Source organism: Sceloporus occidentalis, unplaced genomic scaffold, assembly GCF_023333645.1.
Source record: "Sceloporus occidentalis isolate IW3139 unplaced genomic scaffold, rSceOcc1.0.p SCAF_2, whole genome shotgun sequence".
Lineage (NCBI taxonomy): Eukaryota > Metazoa > Chordata > Lepidosauria > Squamata > Phrynosomatidae > Sceloporus > Sceloporus occidentalis.
The window spans coordinates 173,004,168-173,028,589 of NW_028316982.1; the positions used below are offsets into that span (position 1 = coordinate 173,004,168).

A 24,422-nucleotide genomic window follows, 5' to 3' on the forward strand; every position below is an offset into this window, starting at 1 on the left:
AATCAGGATAAAACTCTGCATGCCTTGAATGTGTTTTGAATACATCCTCATCCATCATTGACTCCATCTTTATTCGAGTGCTGATATGTATGAGAACCAAACATGCATAGATGTGCATAGATGTGGTTCCAATTTTTTTTAAAAAATAGTGTGAACAACAAAACTAGAATGTGTAAGTGAAACTATTCGGATAGTTGTGCTAAAGAAAAGCAACATCTGAATAATCCCTCTGTTAAATGCTGCATCTAGTTAAAATAATCAAAGTCTATTCTTGGTATAATGTGTGGATTAACCCCCACCCACCCCCCATCCCCAGTATTAGTTGAGACTGATATATATACACAAACTTGCAATTAATGTTCAATGAAGCATGAATAAGACTTTGGATTTGACTGTGGCAGAAGCCAAAAGTTTCAACAATCCCTCTCCAAAACCTATTCGCATTCTACTACTGGCAGAAGCAGTTGACCCACCTAGCTATTTTGTCTCTTCTCTTTTGAAAGAACTTGTAAGACAATTTGACTTTCGTAAGATGATTCATGACTTTACAAGGAAAGGAAGCTACAAAAATAAGCCTTGTGAATTGATCTGTTTAAAAAGTCCTGGGAGTTGCACTCATTCCACAGATTGTTTTTTCTTTAAAAAAAAGTCAAAATATCAAAAAGAATAAACCAAGAAAATGCAAAGTATCAAATTTGAATGACCCTTCTTCAGGTTGTGCATTATGTTAAATAAGAAAAAGCAGGAAAGTTGTTAAGAAGCATAGCAGAAAACACTTAATGGAGGGCAAATATGTAATTTCAGAAATGTAGAAAATATAAAATCAAAATTAAAACAGAAACATTTTACAATGACTCCTTCAACTGTATGTATAGTATAGAATTGTGGAATACATGTGTGCTACAAGATATTACAAGTTTGCATTAGAGTCCCTGAAATTGCTTAGGCTTTGGCTACTCAAAGAGGCAAGTATCCAAAAATGGTAAAAGATGAAGAAGAGTAAAGGTGGTCCAAAACCAAATGGAAAGGTAAGTTGAAACTGACAGATGTCAATCCGGTTAGCTATGAACCATTTCTATATATCCAGTTCTCTCTCTCTCTCTCTCTCTCTCTCTCTATATATATATATATATATATATATATATGTTCTGCATATTTGACTGGCATTTTGCTAATCTAAAATATTTTTCTTAACCTGCACAGATCTTTGGTAGACTAGAATAATTTGCACTTTCACTATTATATTGTTGTTATTGTTTGTTGTTGTTATGCCTGTTGCCTCCACACACATGTTCCAGAGTTTCCAAAATGACAACTTTGCTGTATTGCTTTTCATCATATCAAAAACCCAAGTGTGGCTGGATGCTTACTTGACAGCTTTTCCTCTCTCATTTTATAAAATGCACTATTTAAATGACAACACCTTCTGCATACATTTGTCCTTGGCATCTACAAAACAGAATTTGACTCCAACTTTCAATGGATACAAATTGCATCTCTGCTTTCTGATATATATGCCATCTTTGTTTTTATTTCAGTGAATGGAGTGTGTACATTCCCTCTCCCCCCACCCCAAAAATCATTCACTTGCTTACTCATGTAGAGACCTCACTCCCTTCCCTCATCCCTTCCATTCATACATTGCAGATCTCACACAAGCAAGTGAACAAGAGAATGATAGGGAATGTGTGCACTCCATTCACTGAAATAAAAACAAAGATGACACAATGCTGATCAGAAGAGGCCAGAGTAGAAAGAGTAAAAACAAATGCAACAATTGGGCAGGGGAGAGGAAGAGGGAGGAGGTAGTCTGATCTAGCTGCTCACCACTGATCTCATGGCTAAACATACACTGAGGTAGAAGAACATGGCAACACAAACCAGGCCTGCCAGAACTAACCAATCCTACCCACCAAAAACTTCTCTCACCTCTGGCTCCACACCAGGGCTGCCTCAGAGTGCCAGCCACACATAGGAAAATTCAGTTCAGGGTAAAATATGAGTGTTTAAAAATTGTATTAAAGTGCTCTGAATCACAGTCTCTGTAAATTCACAGTGACTTCCCTGTGAATATTCAAAAATATTGTGTGCCTGGTATGTAGTCTCTGTGAAGCGAAACCATTTTTTTTCATTAGTGTAGACAAGCCTTCCTCTGCTTTGAAATGTAAAACATCTCAATGTACTAAGGGGTAGAAGGGCATCTGAGGGGGTGGCGGGGGGGAATACTGTTAAGTATTTCTGATTTCAAACTTCCTAGTGGCTATGACTTCCAAAATCCCCAACCACCATAGTCACAGGTGACATTCAATGGGAAATTCTGGGAACTGTACTCCCAAACAGTAACATTAACAAGTTCTCCATATAAATATTAGGTGTTGGTGATTACCTTTAAAGCCCACCATGGCTTGGGTCTAACCTACTTGCAGGGTTGCCTTCTTCTGCACACTGAGAAAAATTTACTGCTGCCGATAAAGACTAGACTGGCTGCGGTCACCCAGAGGGCCTTTTTTATCTGCTGCTCCCAAACTATGGAATAGCCTGTTGGAAGAGATCTGAAACATAACAATCCTGACAGCTTTAAAAAGGCTGTCAAAACAGATCTCTTCTGACAGGACTTCCTTGTGTCACCTACCCATTGATATGGACCACTACATAGAATACCCAAGATATCTATTGCTCTGTCGTTGACTACCCTGATGATCTAACTGATGTTTTATTATTGCTATTGAAGTGTTATCATGTGTTATTTTAGGTGGGAATGGATAATGGGATGTGTTTTTTCTGTATTTTACTGTATGAATTTTACCAATGTTGTAAGCCACCTCAATCCAGCTGGAGAGGTGGGATATAAATTATTATTATTATTATTATTATTATTATTATTATTATTATTATTATTTCTTATATATTATCATTATTTACAATCATTGAAAGTAGGTGCAATGGATAGCCATACCCTAATCCAGCCCTGTGGTGTGTGTTCCCAAATTCAGGTTTCCTGAGGACAGTCAGGGAAGCTGTAGATGGAACAAATAGAACTCGAGTCCTAGTTAATAATAATAATAATAATAATAATAATAATAGGATTTATTTATATACCACCCAATCACTGGGAATCCGAGCAGTTTATAACAGAGGGGATAATAGACTGTTCCCTGCCCTCAGGCTTACAATCTAAAAAGACACGACACAAAAGGAGAAGGGAATGGTGGGGGGAGGGGATCAGGTCCAGCAGTCTTCTCTCCCCCTGAGGCCTGGACCAAGGCAGATGGACTGGAGGGAGGGCTGTTCTTCTTCAGGCTAGCCCTGATGGAGCTGGGCCTGCCTGATCAACTCCCTCATAGGCCGGAAGATGAAAGTTATGGAGGGAGGAGTCTCTTTCTTCAGGCTAGCCCTGGTGGAGCTGGGCCAGCCTATTCACTCCCTCCCAGGCTGAAGGATGACAGTTATGGAGGGAGGAGCTTCTATCTTCAGGCTAGCCCTTGATGGAGCTGGGCCAGCCTATTCATTCCCTCCCAGGCCGAAGGATGACAGTTATGGAGGGAGGAGCTTCTATCTTCAGGCTAGCCCAGGGGTAGGCAACCTTTTTGAGCCAGGGACCGGGTTGCTGTCCCTCAGACAACTGGGGGGCAGAAGCCGGGGGGGTGGAGCTTCCACCCTCGGGGGACGGAGCCGCACATGGGGGGTGGAGCTTCCACCTTCTGGGGCGGAGCCGCATGCCAGGGCAGAGCTTCCACTATCTGGGGGCTGAGCCACATGTCAGGGGCGGAGTTTCCACCCTCCGGGGGCGGAGCCGCATAATAATAACAATATTTGCAAGAAGCTACTAGGCAATGCCATAACACAGGAAAAATGCATGCACGCTGTCTCAACCCAGAAAAGAGCAAGCAAGTCCATGTGGGGGGATTTTGCAAAGAGAATACCAAAGGATAACAACAATAATAATAGCAATATTTGCAAGAATGGAAGCGACTAGGCAAGGCCACAAAACAGCAAAAAATGCATGCCACTGTCTCAACCCACTTTCTTTCTCTCCCTTCCTCCCTCCCTCTCACTCCCACCCTCTCTCTCTCTCTCTCTCTCTCTTCGCCCCTCCCTCCCTCTCTCTCCTCTCCCTCCCACCCTTCCACCCTTTCTCTCTCTCTCTCTCTCTCTTCTCCCCCTCCCACCCTCCCACCCTTTTTCTCTCTCTCTCTCTCTCCTCCCCTCCCACCCTCTCTCTCCTCTCCCTCCCACCCTCTCTCTCTCTCTCTTCTCCTCTCCCTCCTTCCCTCCCCCTCCCTCTCTCTCTGCCTCCTCCTCCTTCCCCCCCACCCCTCCATTTATAGGAGGGAGGAGGGAGGGCGGAGCCAGGAGGGAGGTGGGTGGCTCCCATTGGAAGGCCCGGTGCGGCCGCCGGAGCCCTGTTTCAGGGCTCCGGAGGCTGCAGCGGGCCTCCTAATGGGCGCCGCCATTTTGAAGGACAAAATGGTGGCCGGAGCAGCCAAAATTGGCGGCGATTTCGGCGGCAGGAGGGACAGGGGACCGGTGGAAAGGCACCCACGGGCCGCATCCGGCCCTCGGGCCGGAGGTTGCCGACCCCTGGGCTAGCCCTTGATGGAGCTGGGCCAGCCTATCCACTCCCTCCCAGGCCGAAGGATGACAGTTATGGAGGGAGGAGCCTCTATCTTCAGGCTAGCCCTTGATGGAGCTGGGCCAGCCTATTCACTCCCTCCCAGGCCGAAGGATGACAGTTAGGGTTAGGGTTAGAGTTTTAATTCCACAGCATCTGTATTTGTGTGTGGGCTGCAGTCTAACACTTTGCTCTGTTGACTGGGAAATAGAAGCAAGCTAAGATCCTGGTAGGTTTAATGTCATGTGGCAAACATGTCAACCAGTGCTTAACACTCATATTCATGTTTTCAGGTCTTAGTACACAAAGTTCTTTGTAGCTGACTACCAGTGCTTGTCTTCACTGGCTAGAATACTTTGAGCTGCCCCAAGAGTATTCTGGGTCCAAATCTGCCACCCCCTCCCACCAGTCACTGTGGAGAGAGCTAAAAGCTTTAGAAGGGACAGGAGAAGTCCAGTATTGAAGAATGCGTCTGTATCCTGTGGGGTGTACAACCAAGAAGGCTGGGGAAAATATTAGAAACCACCTGAGGAGAGGATATAAAGAGAGCTGAGCTGAGATAGCTGAGCTGTGTTTATTGATAGTGTAACAAGTAACCTATGAGGTTAATAGCTAAGGAAGCTGGGTATAGGTTCTGTGTGAAACAAGACAGTGAAGAAACGTATCTGTATATATTGAAGGAAAGAAGTAAATTTGCAACAACGGAACTAATTCATACATTGTAACATAAGCTTGAGAACCATCCACTAAGAAAGATACAGAAATAAGTTCTGAAAGTAAATAAAGTTCTGTCCTTTGTGTACAATAAGGTGTTGCCTGAAGTAATTTACAGATAACAACAAACGCACTAGCAAGTATATTAGAACGCTTCCAAAAGTAATAAGGACAGTTATTAAATACACTTCAGTTAGTGGGTGGATAGCTATCACATATAAATTGGTGCCAAGCAGTTGGGATTTAAAAGATCCATTGTGCTGGCATCTGGCAGATATTCAGTGGAGTAGGATCTCCACAGTAATGTTTTTAAAATTCAGGTTAAGGGGAGAAAAGGCCAAAATGGGTGCAGATGTTGTGAATACAGTCTATGCTCAATTCAGGATTTGGCCCTGTGTCATGTAATAAGGATACAGTGAGCCCGGGGCAATTCAGAGTAAATAACCCATGTAGACAAAGCCCTCGGTGACACAGCAGGAAAACGTAGAGTAAGGGAAACATAAGCAGGAAACCAGTGGAAAAAACAAGAGCATTGCAGAGTAGAAGTAGTTGGGGGTTTTGATGGGTTGACTGTTGAATATGAACTATCAAATTCAGGCTGTAAATATAGTTGGCCCTCCACATTTGTGGCTTTGACACATGGTTTTGATTATCTGCGAGGTCAAGGTGGCATGCACAAGCACTCCTCCTCCTCCTTCCTTCCAGGCTTTTCCCCTTCAGAGGTAAAAGCCAAGGAGGGAGAAGCCAGAAAGGGTGCAAGTGCCAACCCTGCCCCTTTCCTGGTGGGAACAGCTGCCTTCCCTAAGCAGCTATCCCACCTCAAAAGGGGTGGAAGGGAATTGATCCTCCTCACCCTTTTCCCGGTGGGATAGCTGCTTTCCCCAGCACAATGGAAGAAGAGTAGCACACGGGAAGGAGAGTAGCACACGTGCCTGCTCCTCTTGTCCTGCCTAGCCATCTCTTTAATTGGCTTCCTCGTGGAGGGGTATTCGTGTTTTTTACACATTCACAGGGTCTTGCACCCCTAACCCCCATGAATGTGGAGGGCTGACTGTAGTTGTGCATAATTTATTCAGAGTGCTTTATAAAGCTCTAGGAAGCGCTCTTATAGCAGAACTACATCAAGGCTTCTCCTAGGCCAAGGAAGGAAAATGAGTGGAGAGTCTTCAGTACAGTCAGCCCTCCATATCCATGAATTCAAACACCCAGATATTTTTTTTAAAAAACCTTGATTTTGCCATCTCAAATAAAGGGAACCATTTAACTAAACCCACTAGGGTGTTGAGATCATTGGGAGAGGCCCTTCTCTCTGTCCCACCACCCTCTCAGGCTCATTTGATGGAAACAAGAGAGAAGGCCTTCTCAGTGCCTGCTCCAAGCTTTGGAGCTCCCTCCCTAGAGAGGACAGGATGGCTCCATCCCAGCTCACCTTTCAGTGGCAGGTAAAGACATTCTTATGCTGCCAGGCCATTTCAAGCTCTTCGGGGAAGAATCTCTTACAGTCGAGCAGAACTAGATTAGTGGCAACATCCCAAAGAACCTTCTCTGTTGCCCCTCCAAAAATCTGGAATAATCTCCCTGAAGAAATCTGCCAAATAGCCTCAATTGAGGCTTTTAAGAAGGCGGTAAAAACAACTCTCTTCAGGCTCCCCTATCCAGACTGACTAAGTCATGAATGAAGAAACCTGTCCATATGTGCTCCTATGTTTTGTTGTCACCGTGTAATGAACAATGTTTCTTTGATATTTTATGATGTTGTACTACTTGATCTCATTTTAGAAATTGATATTTTAAGGAGGGTGGGATAGAGGGAGGGGAGACTTTAGTCTTATTTACTTGTATTTTAAAATCTGTTGTTACCCACCTTGATTCTCAAAAAGGAAGAGGTGGGATATAAATAAATATTTTATTTATTATTATTATTAAATGTTGTGCATTTTAAATTTTAAGGTTTGTATTTTCAACATGTTACATTTTAATTCATAACTCTTTTAACTTTAAAAAAAATTAATTTTATATTTATACTTGTTAATTTTGTATTGTTTTTAAATTGTACTATTTTTTAAATTTCCTGTTGGCCATTAGCAGGACATAAGAAAATAAAACTACAACAATAACACAACCCCATTGTATATAATGGGATTTTAGCATCCATGGAGTTTGGTATCTGTGGATACCAAAGGCCCACTCTACTATAATACGGAACAAAAGATTCAATGTGCCTGAATACAATAAAAAGGAATCTGTTTCAGATAACTCCTGGCCAGTTCCTTACTAAAAGGAAACACATTTTGCAAAAGTTGGCCCCAACTTTAGGCTGTGAGGTTGTGTAGATGAGGATTAACTGTAGACAGAAAACTGTACTGCATGAATTCTTTGAATGACTGGCTGACTGACTGATCTAGTATTTTCTGTGTTTTACAGCATATTTATTTGTTCTCTCAGAAGACTGCAGATACTGTTTCTTCTGAAATGCAAAACCCTGTGCTCCTAGTACCATGACTACTACTAGCAGATCAAAAGCCTGAAGCTGCTAAAAACATGCATGAGTATTATAGAAATTTAAGGCTTGCAGACTAGACCCCAAATGCACTCGGCTTCAAAGCAGATAATAGAATGACTAAACTGGAAGCAGATTATAGTTGAGACAGATGAGTGGCTCGCTGAAGAAGACAAGAGAGAAGAGGATTATACCTGAAACAGAGAATAACTGATGAGCAGAAAGAAAGCATGTACATTAAGAGCAAATCAAAACAAGTGTGGAACATGACACCTGGGGGAGAGAGAGAATAGGAAGAAACTCTGCATTCAAAGCAGTGGAAGGGAGCATTAAACAACAGAAGCACCAGAATATAAGAGGAGATTGGAAAGTTTTACATTTGTGAATGGACATTAGATCACTATGGCCCCAAACAGGCAGGCTAAATAAAGTGGCTTCCAGCTGCTCCAGGGGTATGGTGTTTACATGACGCATGCCCCCGCATGCCCCCAAAGCATCCAGAAGCTGCATCGATGCGGCAAGAGCTGGCCCAAAAAGGAGTGGGTTAAATCCACTCCTGCTGGTGGCCCATTCAGCAGCCCACTTCATGAATGGGCAGTGAGAACACTGCAGTCCTGTTGTGACTGACACCAGAGCGGCCAGAGGCCTCTCTTTCCAGGATGTCTGCTTCAGCCCTGTGTTACATTAAGAACAATTTTCCTTTTATAAGCTAATCAGGAGAATAGAAAGGTGGAGTGACATAGCAGTGTGAACATAGGATCCATCAAAGAATCTTTAATTGGCAAACTATAAGCACGTACATGAAATCTCAAAATAAAGTATAGGTTTGCCTTTTTTTTTTTCCATTAAAAAAAGTGAGAAGAATTGTGTTACGTGAGCCTGGAGAGAAAGCATTAAGATAGCAGCAAGAACATTCATACATTAACTGCTGCTACAAACTGATAATTAAAATTTTGCCTATGTTTGAATAGAATATGCAAGATTTATAGTATAAATTTGCAGCAGGGGTTAATATCAAAATTAATAACAATTGCCTACTCTGGCAATTATGTTGAGAAAGCAGAGCAATAGTAATATGGTGTATAAACAGAAATATTTAAAGCACAAACTACTATATAAGAATTCTAATACACTAAAATATTTTTGAGGGGCCAAAATACCCTAAAGGCATCAAATCCTATCTTGAGAGTTAAGAAGGGTCAGCCCTGGTAGTACTTGGATGCAAGACTCCCAATGAATACCAGGTGCTGTGGGCTATACGGTGGGCTGTCGGTATCCACAAGGGATTGGTTCCAATATAAACATACCCTGCGGACACCAAAAACTGTGGACGCTTAGTATGGTGGGACTGGCTTCCATGGGGGAGGGAGGCATGCCTCAGCCTCCGCTAGTGCCCCAGGACCACTTCTCAGGCAGGCCACTGCGGGTTAAAAAAAATTAAATGTTTATTTACTTCAATCCATGGTTGCTCAGATCCACAGATACTGAATCTGCAGATACCAAGGAAGGAATTGGCAAAACCAGCTCTGAGTATTCCTTGCCTATGAATACCCTATGAAATCCATGGGGTCACTATAAGTCAACAGGAGACATAAAGACACAACATATTTTTTGAAAGATGCAGGCTTTCATCCTCTTCATAAATGGCAAGTGACCAGTGCAACCTTATAGCAACACTGAGATAATTGTGTATAATTATGCAAAACATTTAAGTCCATACAATCAAAGATCAACATACTCGATGCTTTACACGGAGGTAAGCAGAGAAAAATATATGGTGATGCAAGAATGAATGACAAACTGAAATGGTAGATATAGATTTTATATTACAGTGGGACCCTAATATCCACAGGAGATCTGTCCCAGACCACCACCACCACCCCATGGATACTGACATTTGTGGGACCTCAAGTCCAATTGTCCCCATGGTGTCACGTGCACATGACCGTGCCACCATTAGGGAAAATGGGACTTCAGATGAAGTCCTGCTGTCCCTAATGGTGGTGTATCCGTGTGTACGCCCCACCACTGGAGACAATGGAGACTGTCCCTAATTGTAGCATGGCCACATGCACACAATGCCACTGGGGCTTAAATCCACAGATGGCAAGCCTGTGGATAAGAAGGCTCCACTGTAATGGATGGGCAGTTTATGCAGACACACAGTAGGAATCCAGATGGCACCCCTGTTTCCTGTAAAGGGCTTTTCAGAGACAAGACTTAAAGATTTAATTTTGGCCACTGTCCAGCAATCAGATACAGCACTGCCAATATCCAGACAAACTAACACAGAATTCAGAAAGGTAATACAATCTTCAGAAAGATAATACAATCATATGGTTAGAAGAATCAACAAAATAGCTGCCTGTATAAATTTTGTAGCTAAAGAAGGCTCTACATGAAATGGGATACTACCACACGATTCCTGTTGTGTACCCATGGGATTACTATTAAATATACCCATATTATTTCTGTTTGTGCCTTTCAGTACCATGTGTCTATGTCTGCTTTAATTTGGGGAAAGCACTGAGTAATTAAACACAGTTTATTCTGCAGTATGGACTATGTTGGTCACTCTCTTTTGTTGTATATACTTAAATATTTTGCATGTCTGCACACACGGGGAGAACACACAGCAACCACACACATTCATTTTGCATTAGCCCTCCCGGCCTGAGGCCTGTCATCAGCACAAAACAATACATGTGCAAATCACTCCTGCCTTCCCAGGCTCACACAGTATATATATATATATATACCCACTTTTTCCAGGCAAGCATTCTCTGAAGATGCCAGCCACAGATGATGGCAAAACATCAAGAAGAAACTCTTATAGAACAATGGCCACATAGCCCAAAAAACCCACAAAAAAACTACACACATTCAGCATTTTTGTAAGACTGTGCTGAACACATTATATTTATTAAAGGATTACGATCCCATGTATCTTAATGATATACTGATATATTGCAATTTTAATACAACAGCACTTATTTTTGAACTAATATGTTAGACTCATTATTTCACTTCTTTTTCTGAGTAAGCTACATATTGAGTATCCATAATCTTAAAAGACTTTTGCAAAAGAAAAAAAGAGATTTTTACAAGATCAACAAATTTTATTTTTCGATAAATTATATGTGACAAGAGTAAATATACTTAAGACCACACTATAAATTGACAGTATCATTATAGCCTAATTAGAAGAAATAAGAAAATCATTCACGGACTAGCAGCTGATCAAGAACTAAGTAAGTCCAATGAGATGGGCATTCCCTCCTCTGATTTCCTGGCAGGAAATTTATTTTATGAATTAGGCAACATTGCTTTCCAATTATTTCTTTCACAAAGGAAGCTCCCTCCCATGTTGCACACCATATTTTATATGAAACTTCCCCGGGACTAAATTCATTTTTGTGCTGCAGCTGCTTCTTTGGCATTAGTGGCAGAAAAGTGAGCCCAATAAAAATTTTGTTTTTCAGCCAGCATTTCTATTTAAAAAAAGACAAGGCATGTGGGGAAAATAAAGAAATATGCAAACACAAACTTTCTTGATATAATAATGGACTAGTCTTGGCTCAGGTGTCAACAGAAGGAGGGAATACCATTTGCTGGGAGTGAATGAACAAAGCTAAGTAGAAGAGAATTTTTTAAATAGCTACATACAGTAGCTGCCAGCACAATGCAGTGGTCTAATACCAGCATTTGAATCCCCACTCGGCCATGGAAACTCACTAGGTTATCTTGGGCTAGTCACATTCTCTCAGCCTCAGAGGAAGGCCAGGCCAAATCGCTCCTGAGCTAATCTTGCCAAGAAAATACCACAATAAGGTCACCTTAGGGTTGCCCCAAGTGAAAAATGACTTGAAAGCACACAACAGAAAATCCAGCAGGTCAATCTCCTTTGCATACCTTATGGAGGAAGAGCAATTTCATGCAAGCATGAAGTGATGAACCCAATAAAACTATAATTATATAGAGAATAAGATTGTTATGAGTTAAGCACAAAGTATATGTATATTTCTAATATCACCAGAGTATGCTTTGTTAATGATTTTAGCATTTTGTAAAATGCTTGTAAGAATCTAATCTTTGCTAACTCTGAACAGAGAATAATGAAGTAAGTGCAAATTGGTGACTAGGGCAGGTTACAAACCACCATAAAATACGTATTGACTACATATTAGGGTTAGGAAGGGGCGGTGCTTCCGCACCCCCTAACCCTAGTACGTAGTCAATACGTATAATATGGCGGCGGCCGTTCCACATAGTTGCTGCCATACTGATGTAGCGGACGCTGTACGTCCGCACGTCGCACGGCGCTTATGACATCACAAGTGCGCCATTGGCGCCTCACGGCATCATAACCGTGCCGCAGGAAGAAGCTCCATTTTGGAGCTTCTTTTTTGCTCCGCGAGGCAGTCGCGCGGTTTGGCTGCTGTGGCTCCCTCACGGAGCAAACAGTAGCAGCGGTCTGTAATGCTCCTAGGTTTTTGTTAAATTGCTAATGAAATATATATTAATGTACTGCTCTTTTCTAATTGAAAAATCTTCAAATAAAATAGTTCAAAAAGCAGACCAGACTATCACTAAAAAAAACACAGCCCAAAGTAATTATTCTTTCATATAACGTTATCAACAAAATGTTTATTTCCAACTTGGACTAAAAATGAAGAGGAAGAAAGCTTCTCAGTTTGTTTTGTCTTTGCAAGTTTTTGTTATTGTTCTAACTTATGCACAGCCAATATTTGTGGAATAGAAAAGAGAATAATCAGCATAAAGATGAATCAAAGAGCAACCAGATGGCTGTTCTATATTATTCTTATAAATTACAAATAAACTCCAGCCACAATACTCCTTTGTGGCTTTGCTTCCTTGAATAACACTTGGCAGAATGTAAATCTACTTAATCTAAAAACCTAGCCAACTAACAGCAAGATCCAAAAAGACTAAGGAGACTAAACTTTTAGCCGAATTTAATTTCTCCAAAATGTATTCACTTCATTGTTCAAAGTCTAATTTCTTTGGCTTTTTTTGCTGGGAAAATAGCCTAAATCCCATGCCATAGTCCTAATGTGGCTTATGCAACCCAAAACTATAAACATGCTGCTAATATAACATGAGGTGTGAGTCTTTATTCCTAAATAATGTACCCTTAACTATTCATGGTAGTTCCTCCCAACCTAATGTCCTCTAGCTCAGCTGGACTATACCTCCATAACTGCCTAGATGTCTATGGGATTGTGGGGAAAATAATCTGACATGCATGCAGAACTCTAGGTTTGAAAAGGCTGACACACCATATGATGCAATCCAACAGGTACAACATTTCCCCATCAGCAAAGTGCACCTGTTGGATTCTTTCCTGTGATGCTGATGGCAATGACAATTTAAATGGCAGAATTTCTTCACAATGGAACACCATAAACAGGTCCACTAAATGAGTCTAATTACAGTGCAAAAAGCTTCTGAAATCTCTTTATGCTTGTAATAGGCTTTGAGTTTGTTCATAAAATTGGTTGATATATATCAGCTGTGACTACAGTGAGGGAAACTGCAGTAAAGTATACAAAAATGCCTCCATCTCTGTAGCTTTTCATAAAAAAATATGACCCCATTTAAATCCATCTGGACTGCCCCTCTTTCCATTTGGATTGTATGTAAATGTGTTTTAAGGCACCAACAGAGTAAGTAGAAACTGATTCCGTTAAATGGGCTTTGAAATCTTCCATCAGAAACCCGAAACCCTCTAAGGCAAACTAGAATTCATCTGATCTTCTTTACTATACTACTAAAGTGGGTTTTGGTGAAATTTTCTGTTGTCCTTTGAATCCATGGTGGGATTATGATTCCATGGTCGGATTATGACTTGGGAGACCAGGGTTCAGATCACTGCTAAGTCATGGAAAGCCACTGGGTGACTTTGGGCAAGTCACATTCTCTTAGCCTCAGAGAAAGGCAATGGCAACCCCCCTATGAATTATTCTTGCCAAGAAAACCCCAAGATAGGTTTGCCTTTGGGACACCTTAAATCACAAATGACTTAAAGGCACACAATAACAAAACCCACTCTGTGTTTGAAAAATCCCAAACTGTACAGATGTGTATTTAGAGTTGTTGAAAACTTTCCACCACGAGTTTTCTGGAAAACTGACAACAGACACCATTTCCTCAAGCTGGGAAATTTATTCTTCATAGTTTGTGGGGTATGTAGCCATTAAAACAGGAGCATCTGTCTTTACAGTTCACAGTCTTTAGTCACAACTCTGCAATAGTTCCAAAATCAAAGGACAAGCCTACAGAGTTAGACACTGGCCTCATACCAGCTGGATAGCAATCAAAAGTCAATCAACTTGCCCACGTGATTTGCCCATTCTAAGAATCTGATGGAACAGATTCTCTACTTCAATCACTTTGCACATTTTAGGAAATCTGTTAGTGTTATTTGAATTATATGTTTCAAAAGTTAAGTTTGAATTTATGCACCATATGAGATTCATTTGATTTAGACACACATCAGTTTTGAATATGACTGAAACAATATCTCTGAAGGGGGGAAAAGGCTTTCTTCCTTTTAAGATGATGTATGTATGTGTCTCAGCAGTGTTCTTATGGAAGGAATCCTCTTCTGTAAGAGTGAAAAGGGGATGCCTTTTGTAAGATATGAAAACTGTGGCTGATGGACACTAAGTACTTATATTGAAAATAATTACACAGTAGCCTTTCCCAATTCACAGGGGATCTGTTCCGGACTCACCCACCCCCCATGAAAATTGTGACTTACTAATATTCAAGTCCCATTGAAAATAATGGCGCAGGCACCTGAGTTCTATGTAGTATAGAAATAAAAAATATTTTGTTTGTTTATTGTACATAATTTCATTTGCACATTCATATGCTGGAATATATTGGGCCCTGCCAGAGGCCATGATGCAGTGAGCTTCCCTCTTCTCCTCCTCCTCCCTCAGGTAGAGGCAGCTGCTCCAAGCATCTTCCTTGCCTTTCCCTTCACCCTCTAAGTCTCTCATTCCCCTCAAACAACTCTTGCATCTTCCCTGGGAGTCCCACCCCACAGTTTGAGAACCATTCTTTATCATGAGCCTACTAGGAAGGGGAATATTCCTCCCTTCCTCTCCCACTTGCTGAGCAAACTACTTCTGTACTTTTAATTCAATTTACAGCACCTGAAATAAGCTGAGAATGAAGGGGGGAAGTGAGAAGAGGAGAGAAAAACTGGGACATTTTTAAAGCAGCCACAAAAAGTGGGTCAACAGAAGATTAATTTTGGGCAGATTTCTACCAATTTGGGATGGTTAGAGAGTATGAAATTGTGTCATCTTCAGCATCAAATGAAGTTGTGATCAATTTGTTTGCAAGCTTTAATTAAATTGGTTTTGTCACAGTGGTTCCCTTAACAAAGATTTTTTTTTCTTTTAAAGTTGTTGTGAAGTAGAGGTGCAGAGAAGCATGGTCCCTTAGACACATATTGGAACTGGAATTGCAGTGTCATTCACTGATTTTTTTAAAATCATTATTCCTTAGTTTCTAGTTCAGGGGCATCACTAGGGGGTACAGAGTGTGCAAACCGCACCCGGTGATACTCCAGGGGTGTGTACACCTCAATTGGGTGGAACATCAAATGGGACTGGTGCAGCTTCTGGGCAAGCAAAAAATGAGCTATCAGTCAATAGTTTGTTACTGTCATAAACCAGCACAGCCAAGAATAACAGATTTTACAATAAAATACTTAGGATATGTAAGTCATATAAAGCAGACTGTTATAAAATGCAATACAATAAATACAGTAGGCCCTCAGTATCCACAAACTTGCCACCTGTGGATTCAAGATTCCATGGATGGCAAGCCCACATTGAGGCAGAAGAGGAGGAGACTGAGGAGGAGGAGGAGGCGGCTAAGGGGAAGGATGAAGCGGCCGAGAAGGAGGAGGAGAAGGCAGCAAGAGGAAGGAGGAAGTGGCCAAGGAGGAGAAGGAGGAGGCAGCCCCCTGCCACTCACCAGCAGTAAGACCAACAAGGCATGCTTCAGGCAGCCAGGATGGTGCTGGCTCAGCCAGGCTGGAGGGAGGGAGGGAGGGAGGGAGGGAGGGAGGGAGGGAGGGCAAGGGCCGTGATCTTGTGACTGGATCAGGGATCTGGTGGCTGGCTTCTTGCCCCACCATCCTTGGCCTGCCATTCAGGCTAAGTGCTATTGTCTGCAATGGTTGGGCAGCCACACAGCCCCACCGCCATTCAGGACAATGGAACTCAAGCACCCACAGATTCTGGTATCTGCAGTAGGGGTCTGGAATGGATCCTCCCATGGATACCGAGGGCCGACAGTACTTAAAATTACTTTTTAATAATAGAGCAAGAAAGGATATTGTCTCCCTTTCTTTCTTGCCCAGCAGCCACACCAGACCCTAAATGGGCCCTCCGGAGGCTGCAGCACCATCCTGCAGTATCAGCCACTTCTGGTGCTGCAGCACTGTCAATTAGGGTTTGGCGCAACTGCTCTCCAACCAGCTACACCAGAACCTAAACAGGTCATCTGAAGGCCACTGCTTGGGGGGATGCCTTCCATTTAGAGTCTGGTGTGGCCGCTCTCCCTCCAGAGTCCACAGCACCACCCCCAGGAATGGGCCAGGCAGTCAGTGGCTGGCCGGCCAGGGTACAGACAAGTAAGGCAGTGGGAGGGAACAAGGGTTCAGCCAGACTCCCCCACCCCTAACAACCCTTTCTGGCCTTTCTGGGCACCCACATCAGGTGGCACCAAACTCGGTGATGCCACTGTTCTAGCTGAAAAGAGAAAGGGTACAGTCAGACCAGCAGAAAATTTCACATTCGTTTTACAATAGGGGAAAGGATTGTTTACAAACTGCAGCAGTCAGACCTATATACGGATACAACTCCAGTTCAAAGCATTTAAGGGGGTTTGAATGTGGCTCCCGCCTCCATTTTATGGACAATATTTTCTTTTGTTTCACACACACACACAAGCAGAACCTTTCTGGAGAGGCAGGAAGTACATTATAGGGGAAAAGAAGAGAGGGGGGGAATGATTGTCCTTTCCCCACTCACACAGATACATTCTGTCCTACAGATGTGAACAGAATATAGCCTAAAATATTTAAACAGCACAAATGTGTAGAAAATCTATTATATTTCTCACTGCAACTCATATTGGAACAGCAATGATCTGATAATTCTGGCATCCTTAAAATGAAAAGCCCTCAAGGATTCAGCCCTAAAGGGGATGCCTTAGATGTGAATTTCATGAACTGGCAGCTAGTTGATTTAAGGGATAGGAGAGCCTAGGGATCCCTTCCAATCCTCTAATTCTGTGGTTCTATATGTGATGTGGCACTTTCAGCTCTGCTTTCAGATACCTGTATGGATTCTCTGCTTACCTCCCAGACAGGCACCCATGGCCAATGAAAAGATTAGGGGCTTCACAGGTAAGTTAACCTCCGGGTCTTGACTCAGGTTGAGAAGTACAGGAATCTGCAAAGAATAAATTAAAATAATAATGGGAAGATTATTATTGACTATATACACATGATCATAACCCTAATGGCCAGTTATAACAAACAAAAGGAGAGGCAAGATGAATTTGATGACTAACATTTGATGTCTTCTGAAACTGACATGGGGCTCCACTTAGTATTGTCTCAGAGGCTCAGAAAAGCACATGGCACAGTTCTCTTAGGGGTGCTCTGCAAAGATGGCACATTTGAATGCTCCCCCATACCCACACTCCCCCATAGTTGAAAGGCAGCATCATGTGCTAGGATCTGTTGGAATCTTTGGATGGATGGATGGATGGATGGATGGATGGATGGATGGATGGATGGATGGATGGGGCTGAATCTTATGGGTTAGTCCAAACTAGGGTAGATCTACTTAATCAATTGTTCACTAGAAATTTGAAAGTTCACACCAGGGTAAATCCCATTGTTTAAATGGGTTTTTTCTAGTTGGGACCAACAATATGATTCAGGGGGTGATGGTGATGGTGATTATGGTGGTGATGCAATCAGCATAAAAGTACAATAGTCCTTGGCTACATCTACATTTCAGAATTAATGCAGTTTGACACCATTTTAACTTCCACGGCTAGAATGCTATGAATTCTAAGATTTGTGGCTTTGTGAGCCTTTTCTTGGAAGCCAGCATGACATAGTGCTCTGAGCAGTGGGCTGGGATTCTGGGGACCAGAGTTTGAATCCTGGCTCAGCCATAGAAACCTAATAGGTAACCTGTCAGAAAATAAAGCCTGAAATAAAATGTCTACTTGTGAAGAAGAGTGACAAAGGTAACTATGGGTCACTTGCAGCATGGTAACCAAGTAATTGGATACAGCTGGGTCAGCTGGGTGATGTCTCTACAAGGTCATCATGTGTTGGAAAGCACTGCGAAGTGTTGTAAAACTACTGTAAATATGCATGGTCATCTTGTTTGGGGGACAAGAATTAAGGTGACACAGCAGGAAGAGGCTGGACTTTGTGGTCGCATGGTAAAAGTGTATATAAGGGTCAAGTCTCATTGTACAGTGTGGGTTGATGGTGGCGGATGTATAGTGAAAGTAGCTTTGGAATCTGTCTAAATAGCAACTGAAGATTAAAAGAGCCTCTTTGAAGAGACATCTGTCTGAGTGTGCTTTATCAGCTTCAGAGAGAAGGAGGAGATTCCTGAACAGCCACACAGCTCTGAGGCAGTTTACTTGGTGGCTATCCTGGCGTGAAGCTCCAGCGTAAACCTACATAGGCTGCACATCACATTCTCATCATAACCTTGGGAAAATCATACAAGTTTTCCTTTAATGTATTTTTGCCACTTATAAGCAAAATAGAACATTCTCCACACCATAGTTTCTATCTTGGGGCCTATTCACACTACACAATTCTAGCACTATCATTCCACTTTTACTGCCAGGGTTCCATCCTATGGAATCCTGGCTTTTGTAGTCTGATGAGGTACTGGAGTTCTCTGATGAAGAATTCTCTATGCCCATCCTTAAACTGTCAATCCCAAGATTTCATAGGAGGGAACCAGGACAGTTAAAGTGCTGTAATTCTGTAGCATAGATGGGCCCCACTGCCATGCCAGTGAATTATAACACTAATCTTGGACTGTATCTGTAATACAGCTTTCTGTGCTGCTGTTAGCACAATTTAGCATTAAACTCAAAAATCTTAAAGTACTGTCACATATTTGTTGTTGTTGTGTGCCTTCAAGTCATTTCCAATTTATAGTGACCCTAAGGTGAACCTATTGTGGGGTTTTCTTGGCAAGATTTGTTCAGAGAAGGTTTGCCATTGCCTTCCCCTGAAATGGAGAGCATGTGACTTGCCCAAGGTCACCTAGTGGGTTTCATAATCAAGTTGGGAATCAAACCCTGCTTTCCAGACACCCAAACCACTATGCCACATTGGCTCTAATCGTCACATATGAACACATGAAAAAAATATTGAAAGACAAATAACCTGCTATTAGTGAATCTACCAATTCAAACAATGATTCTCCAAAATTCCTGATAATAAATATTTATTTTTACTGTTCCTCAAGGGAAAAAGATCTCTCATACAAAATATCATTGATTTATCCATCAAGTTCCTTTCCTAACAGAGCCTGGAATAGGGGTGGGTGCATTTGGACCAAAGCCCAGGATTCCCCCAACCAGCATATTGACATGGAAAAACATGTCCTTTTTAGTGGTACTGGTGCTGAGAAGCTCATAAGTAGTTTCTTGATTATTTTCAAAAGGCATGCAAGGACCATTCCCTTTCCAAGGAATCATCCTGGCTTTACTTGGATTTAACATTTTTCATTGGTTTTGAATTTATTTATCTATCATCTTTGGCTGTACAGTGGGCCCTCAGTATCCACTGGGGTTTGCTTCAAGGGCTCTCAGTGGATACCAAAATCCATAGATGTTCAAGTCACATTATATATAATGGCATAGTAAAATGATGTCCCTTACAGTATATAAAATGGCAAGATCAAGGTTTGCTTTTTGGCTTTTTTAATGAATATTTTTGAACCATGATTTATTGAATCTATTGATGAAGAATCTGTGGATATGGAGGGCCAGCTGCATCCTCAGTTGATATGGAATTGAGTACATCTGACAATAAGGTGGGGAAAACAATCTTGTAATTAATAATGTTGGTGATGTTGGTGTTAATGTTGTAATAAAACAAAATATAAAATGAGAAGCACACTAGAAAGAATTACATTAGAAAGATCTCGTGTATACTACCGTATATCACTAAGCCACCAACCTTTTCCCCCACACAACACTATTTTGCCACATAATCAGAATACTATATGATGTGTGAAATGTTGATTAGCGCAGTGGTTTATTACACTGCATTAAGAGGGGAAAGTATGAAAGAGTAATTTAATGTAAAAAATCCTATGCTTCTGTAATAAAACAGAAAACTATAAACAGATGGCTCAACATATGCAGTCTACAATAGTGGCTTATTAAAAATTAAGAACATGTTGAGAATAAGGATTTTTTTGCATAACAGTCTAGGGGCAGAACACCCTGCCTATTTAGTTAATGATGCTAAAAAGCAGTCATTTTAATCAAATGCATTAGGTTTTAAACCTTTTCAGCTTAAAGAAATAAGTGAAAAATCAGAAAACAATTAATTAAACTTAAATCACATCTGATGGGATATACCACATTTATTCTAGTTTACAATACCAACTGTGAACCTGTAAATAGAAAAAGCAGCTTTGTAAAAGGAGAGCAGACTGTGGCTATGTACATATTAGAACTTTATTTTCTGGTATATAGTTGATCTTTCCACTTCTCAATTTTTAATTTGTCACCGGTGCTTTGATCTTCAATTCATTTGGGTGCTTCTAAAAGCAAGTGCTGCTCCTCATAGAATCATAGAGTTGGAAGAGACCACAAGGGCCATCCAGTCCAACCCCCTGCCATGCAGGAAATCCAAATCAAAGCATCCCCGACAGATGGCCATCCAGCCTCTGTTTAAAGACCTCCAAGGAGGAAGATTCCACTACACTTCCACTGTTGGACAGCCCTTACTGTCAGGAAGTTCTTCCTAATGTTGAGGTGGAATCTCTTTTGCTGTAGCTTGCATCCTTTACAGCAAAAGAGATGCCTTTCCTGTTTGGTCTATTTCTCTGAAACAGGTTATACCCCTCCATTACTACATTCCAATCATAAGACTCATCCGACCAGGTTTCAGTGATACCTACACCCCCCTGGCTGTCTATTTAAGGTTTTTTCTCTCCCACTGTTGAGTTCTTGTACTATTTGCCTGGTTCTTTCTATAACAACTGGGCTATTATTTCCAGCACTTGATGAACTCCTGCCCTCAAGAATACTGTCTTCCTCCCCCACATACAGTAACTGGGTTTAAAGCCTCTCAACCAGATTTTTGAGACACTTCCCTGCTTCTCCCAGAGAGTTAAACCCAATGTTAGTCCCAGTTAAAGGAGACACGTTGAATTGGATATGACATGAAGGGGCTCAATGGACCACCCCTTTGGAACAGCTTGCAGCTGCCCCTTTCCTCACCGGATCGGGGCCATGGCAACTACACGCAGCGGCCTCAATCTGGCCTTTCTGCAGCACAAAAAGAAGCCACAAAAAGCAGCTCCTTTTTGCACTGTGGAAAGAGTGTCCTAACCGCTGCTGCCACAGCTGTTCTCCGCTTATTTGGCACAGCTCATGTAAATGCTGCACTGAAGATGCAGAATGATGCTGCCCACCATCTCGTCAGGAGGGTGGTGTGGGGATGGAGTTGGGGCAGCCAGCGGGCAGTAGCCACACATCACAATGGCTCTTTATACCAGAGGCTCAAAGTTACTACTTAAGTAAGTGCAATTAATTTTTATGGTTCTACATTAGTAATTTCTGACATTTGATTTCAATTTGTACTGGAAATGTTACTTTCTGGACTACAGCTTCCAGTATCCTTTAACCAGCATGGCTAGTAACTGGACACTGGCTCACAATGCTTGGAGTTATAGTTTAAAAAGTAGCTTTTCCAAGGTTTTAATTACTTACTGAAAGGCAATACACCCATTTCACTTGTAATATAGGAAAGGTTCTTCAACAAACTTGCTTTAGTTTGACTTTTGTGTTAAATATGGCATGGTTCCCATCTCTAATGTGAGATTATCCTTCTGTAGCATAGAAACATCTCCAACAAGTCATTAAGGTATAAATGATTTCCTTTTCCAGACCATATACTATTAATTTTATATATAACAGTTCTAGTGCTTTGCCAGTATTTGACTCTATGGGCAGCCAATCCTCTCCTGGCAATGGTAAGATTGCTGGTACTCTAAATCTTTTAACAAGTGTCTTAGATTTTAAAAACATCATTTTTGCTTCCCTCCATCATTTTATATCACATTCTTATTATCCTTGGATGACTTTGCCCACACACCTGATTTTTAGCCTGAGGTGAAAAGAACCTTAACAAAGGTACCAAAAGTCAGCACAATTATATGCTACAGGATGCAATTTTCCAAGGTAGTCAAGAAAAGAAAAGCACCAAGCTGACATCAAAAGCACTTTACATGTACTGTATACATTATAACTTTAAAATCTGTCTTTTCAAAGCACTATCAAAGGGGACTCCTTGGCAACAAAGGAACTGGATATGCAGAAACAGTTCTGTAAAATGTAAACTAAAATGTAGGAAGAAACCTGTAATGACCAAGGTATCCAGTAGTATGATAGATAGGGTATACTTCTTGTTTCTACTAGCAACAAGAAGAGAAGACAAAGCAACTTACCATTGTAGCAGTGAATGGAATATTGTCAATTAGGGATGATGCTAGAGCAGAGACCCAGAGGACTAAAATGATAGCAACTGTCAAACGCTGGTCTTCAGGCACCACCTGGCAGTAAGAAATAGAAATTAAATAAGAACCCTCTCTCTTCTGGAAGGTATTATTTTGCAACTAAAAGATCGAATACAGTGCTCTTTTTACAACTAGAGCCAAAATTCCAAAGTTTTCCTCCACAAATCTACCCAGTATAAAACAGAACTATGTAAGTTAAAAATTGTATCATAATTATCAAATACAATAGAAAAATGAACAAAAGGCAAAGAACTGTCAACACTTCTAGCTGAAATATTTATTCTTAAAAATAAATTAATATTATGGCATGGACAATAGTAACAGACTCTGGGAAGTGTATCCAAAACAACTAGAAGTCCATTGTGGCTTCTAGTGTCACCTCAGAAATGGAATCAAAGAAAATTATTACCATACCTTTATTAGTAAAGCTGTCTGTTCTCCTATGTACTCTATTAAATGAAGATGAGCCAAAGCCTGGTTTTAAAAAAATAATTAAAATAATTCAGTCTATATTATGACTTAGAGATGTGCAACATTTTCAGCCTCAAAGCTATATCCATTGTTGTCTGAGAAAGCAGGGAACACACATGACAGTGTACACAAATACATGAGCCAAATCTCAGCATTCATACACACAGGCACATACAAACACACCTCATCCTGCCCTGAAGGGAATGTTTGAATCACTGACCTTCCTTGCATTTATTTCCCCCAGTCCCAGTGTACTTATTCCAGTACAAACACTGACCCAGGTTGTATCATGGCCATCTTTCTGGCAGCATGGAGTGTTTAAACCTATTAATATAGATTCTGCTTGAAAAACAGCAGAATTCTGGACCTCCCTCAAGGAAAGGGACAGAATTTACTTACTGTTAACTAATATTTAGGTTAATAAGAACTATGAAGTTAACCCAGTATAACAACAACAGCATTGGTTAAATTGTTCAAATATAGTATTCTCCCTTTATTTCCAATACATTTCTCTTTTGCCAGGAGTGGAAGTAGTCCAGATTTCTTCCAAATCATCTGATTCTGTAGACTGCATCTGGTAATCTTCTCTCTCATCTCTCTGATAACTATTCATGCTTATTCTCCATCTATACACCTCCCTCCCCTCTCTCACATAACTAAGCATGTGTGGAATAGATTTTAGAAACTCTATGACCTAAAAGATTCCAAACACCTTGTACTACTACCAGGGCAGAGCAAACTGTTTCCTGAAAGATGCCGGTAACTGGGAAATTTGCCAGCAAAACTAAGCTCAGCAGAAGTTATGGGACAGAAGTAGAAAATACCTGTCAAAGCTGTTGAGGATCACTTATCAAACTTTAGACCCTCCAAAGAAGCAATATCATACCATATCTATGATACCTGATAATTGGCATAGGCCATCCTCCCACCAGACTCTACACAGCCTAGCTGCATCTGCACAGAATTAAAGTAGACACCTCTTTAGTTGCTATGGTTCCATGCTATGGAATACTGGCATTTACAGTTTCTTGTGGAACTAGAGTTAAGAGAGTAATAACCATACAAGAAAATACATTTATTTGTATTTCCTGCACTGGAGACCACTGTTAATCAAAAGTTAATAATACAAACATTTTATTCTCATTTAGAGAAATACTTCAAAGTTTAAAAATCAGTGCTTTCTAAGACTTGTTATACTGCTTCAAATCAGTGCATGAAAACTTATGTTCTACTTGAAAATCACACAGATTTCTAGCTCTGAAAAGAAGCCACA

At 41.2% G+C, this 24,422-nt stretch overlaps 1 protein-coding gene across 2 annotated transcripts in view; it reads right to left on the reverse strand.

Moving 5' to 3' along the window:
* LOC149319337 (P protein-like) overlaps nt 1-24,422 on the reverse strand; it is a 197,654-nt gene that overhangs the window by 41,196 nt on the left and 132,036 nt on the right. For both annotated transcript variants that reach the window (XM_089508038.1, XM_089508036.1), the window contains exons 19-21: nt 23,093-23,152; nt 22,610-22,714; nt 17,233-17,326 (exon numbers count right to left, since the gene is read on the reverse strand). In XM_089508038.1, the coding sequence (XP_089364164.1) occupies nt 17,233-17,326; nt 22,610-22,714; nt 23,093-23,152 (259 nt within the window). The remainder of the gene's footprint in view (nt 1-17,232; nt 17,327-22,609; nt 22,715-23,092; nt 23,153-24,422) is intronic.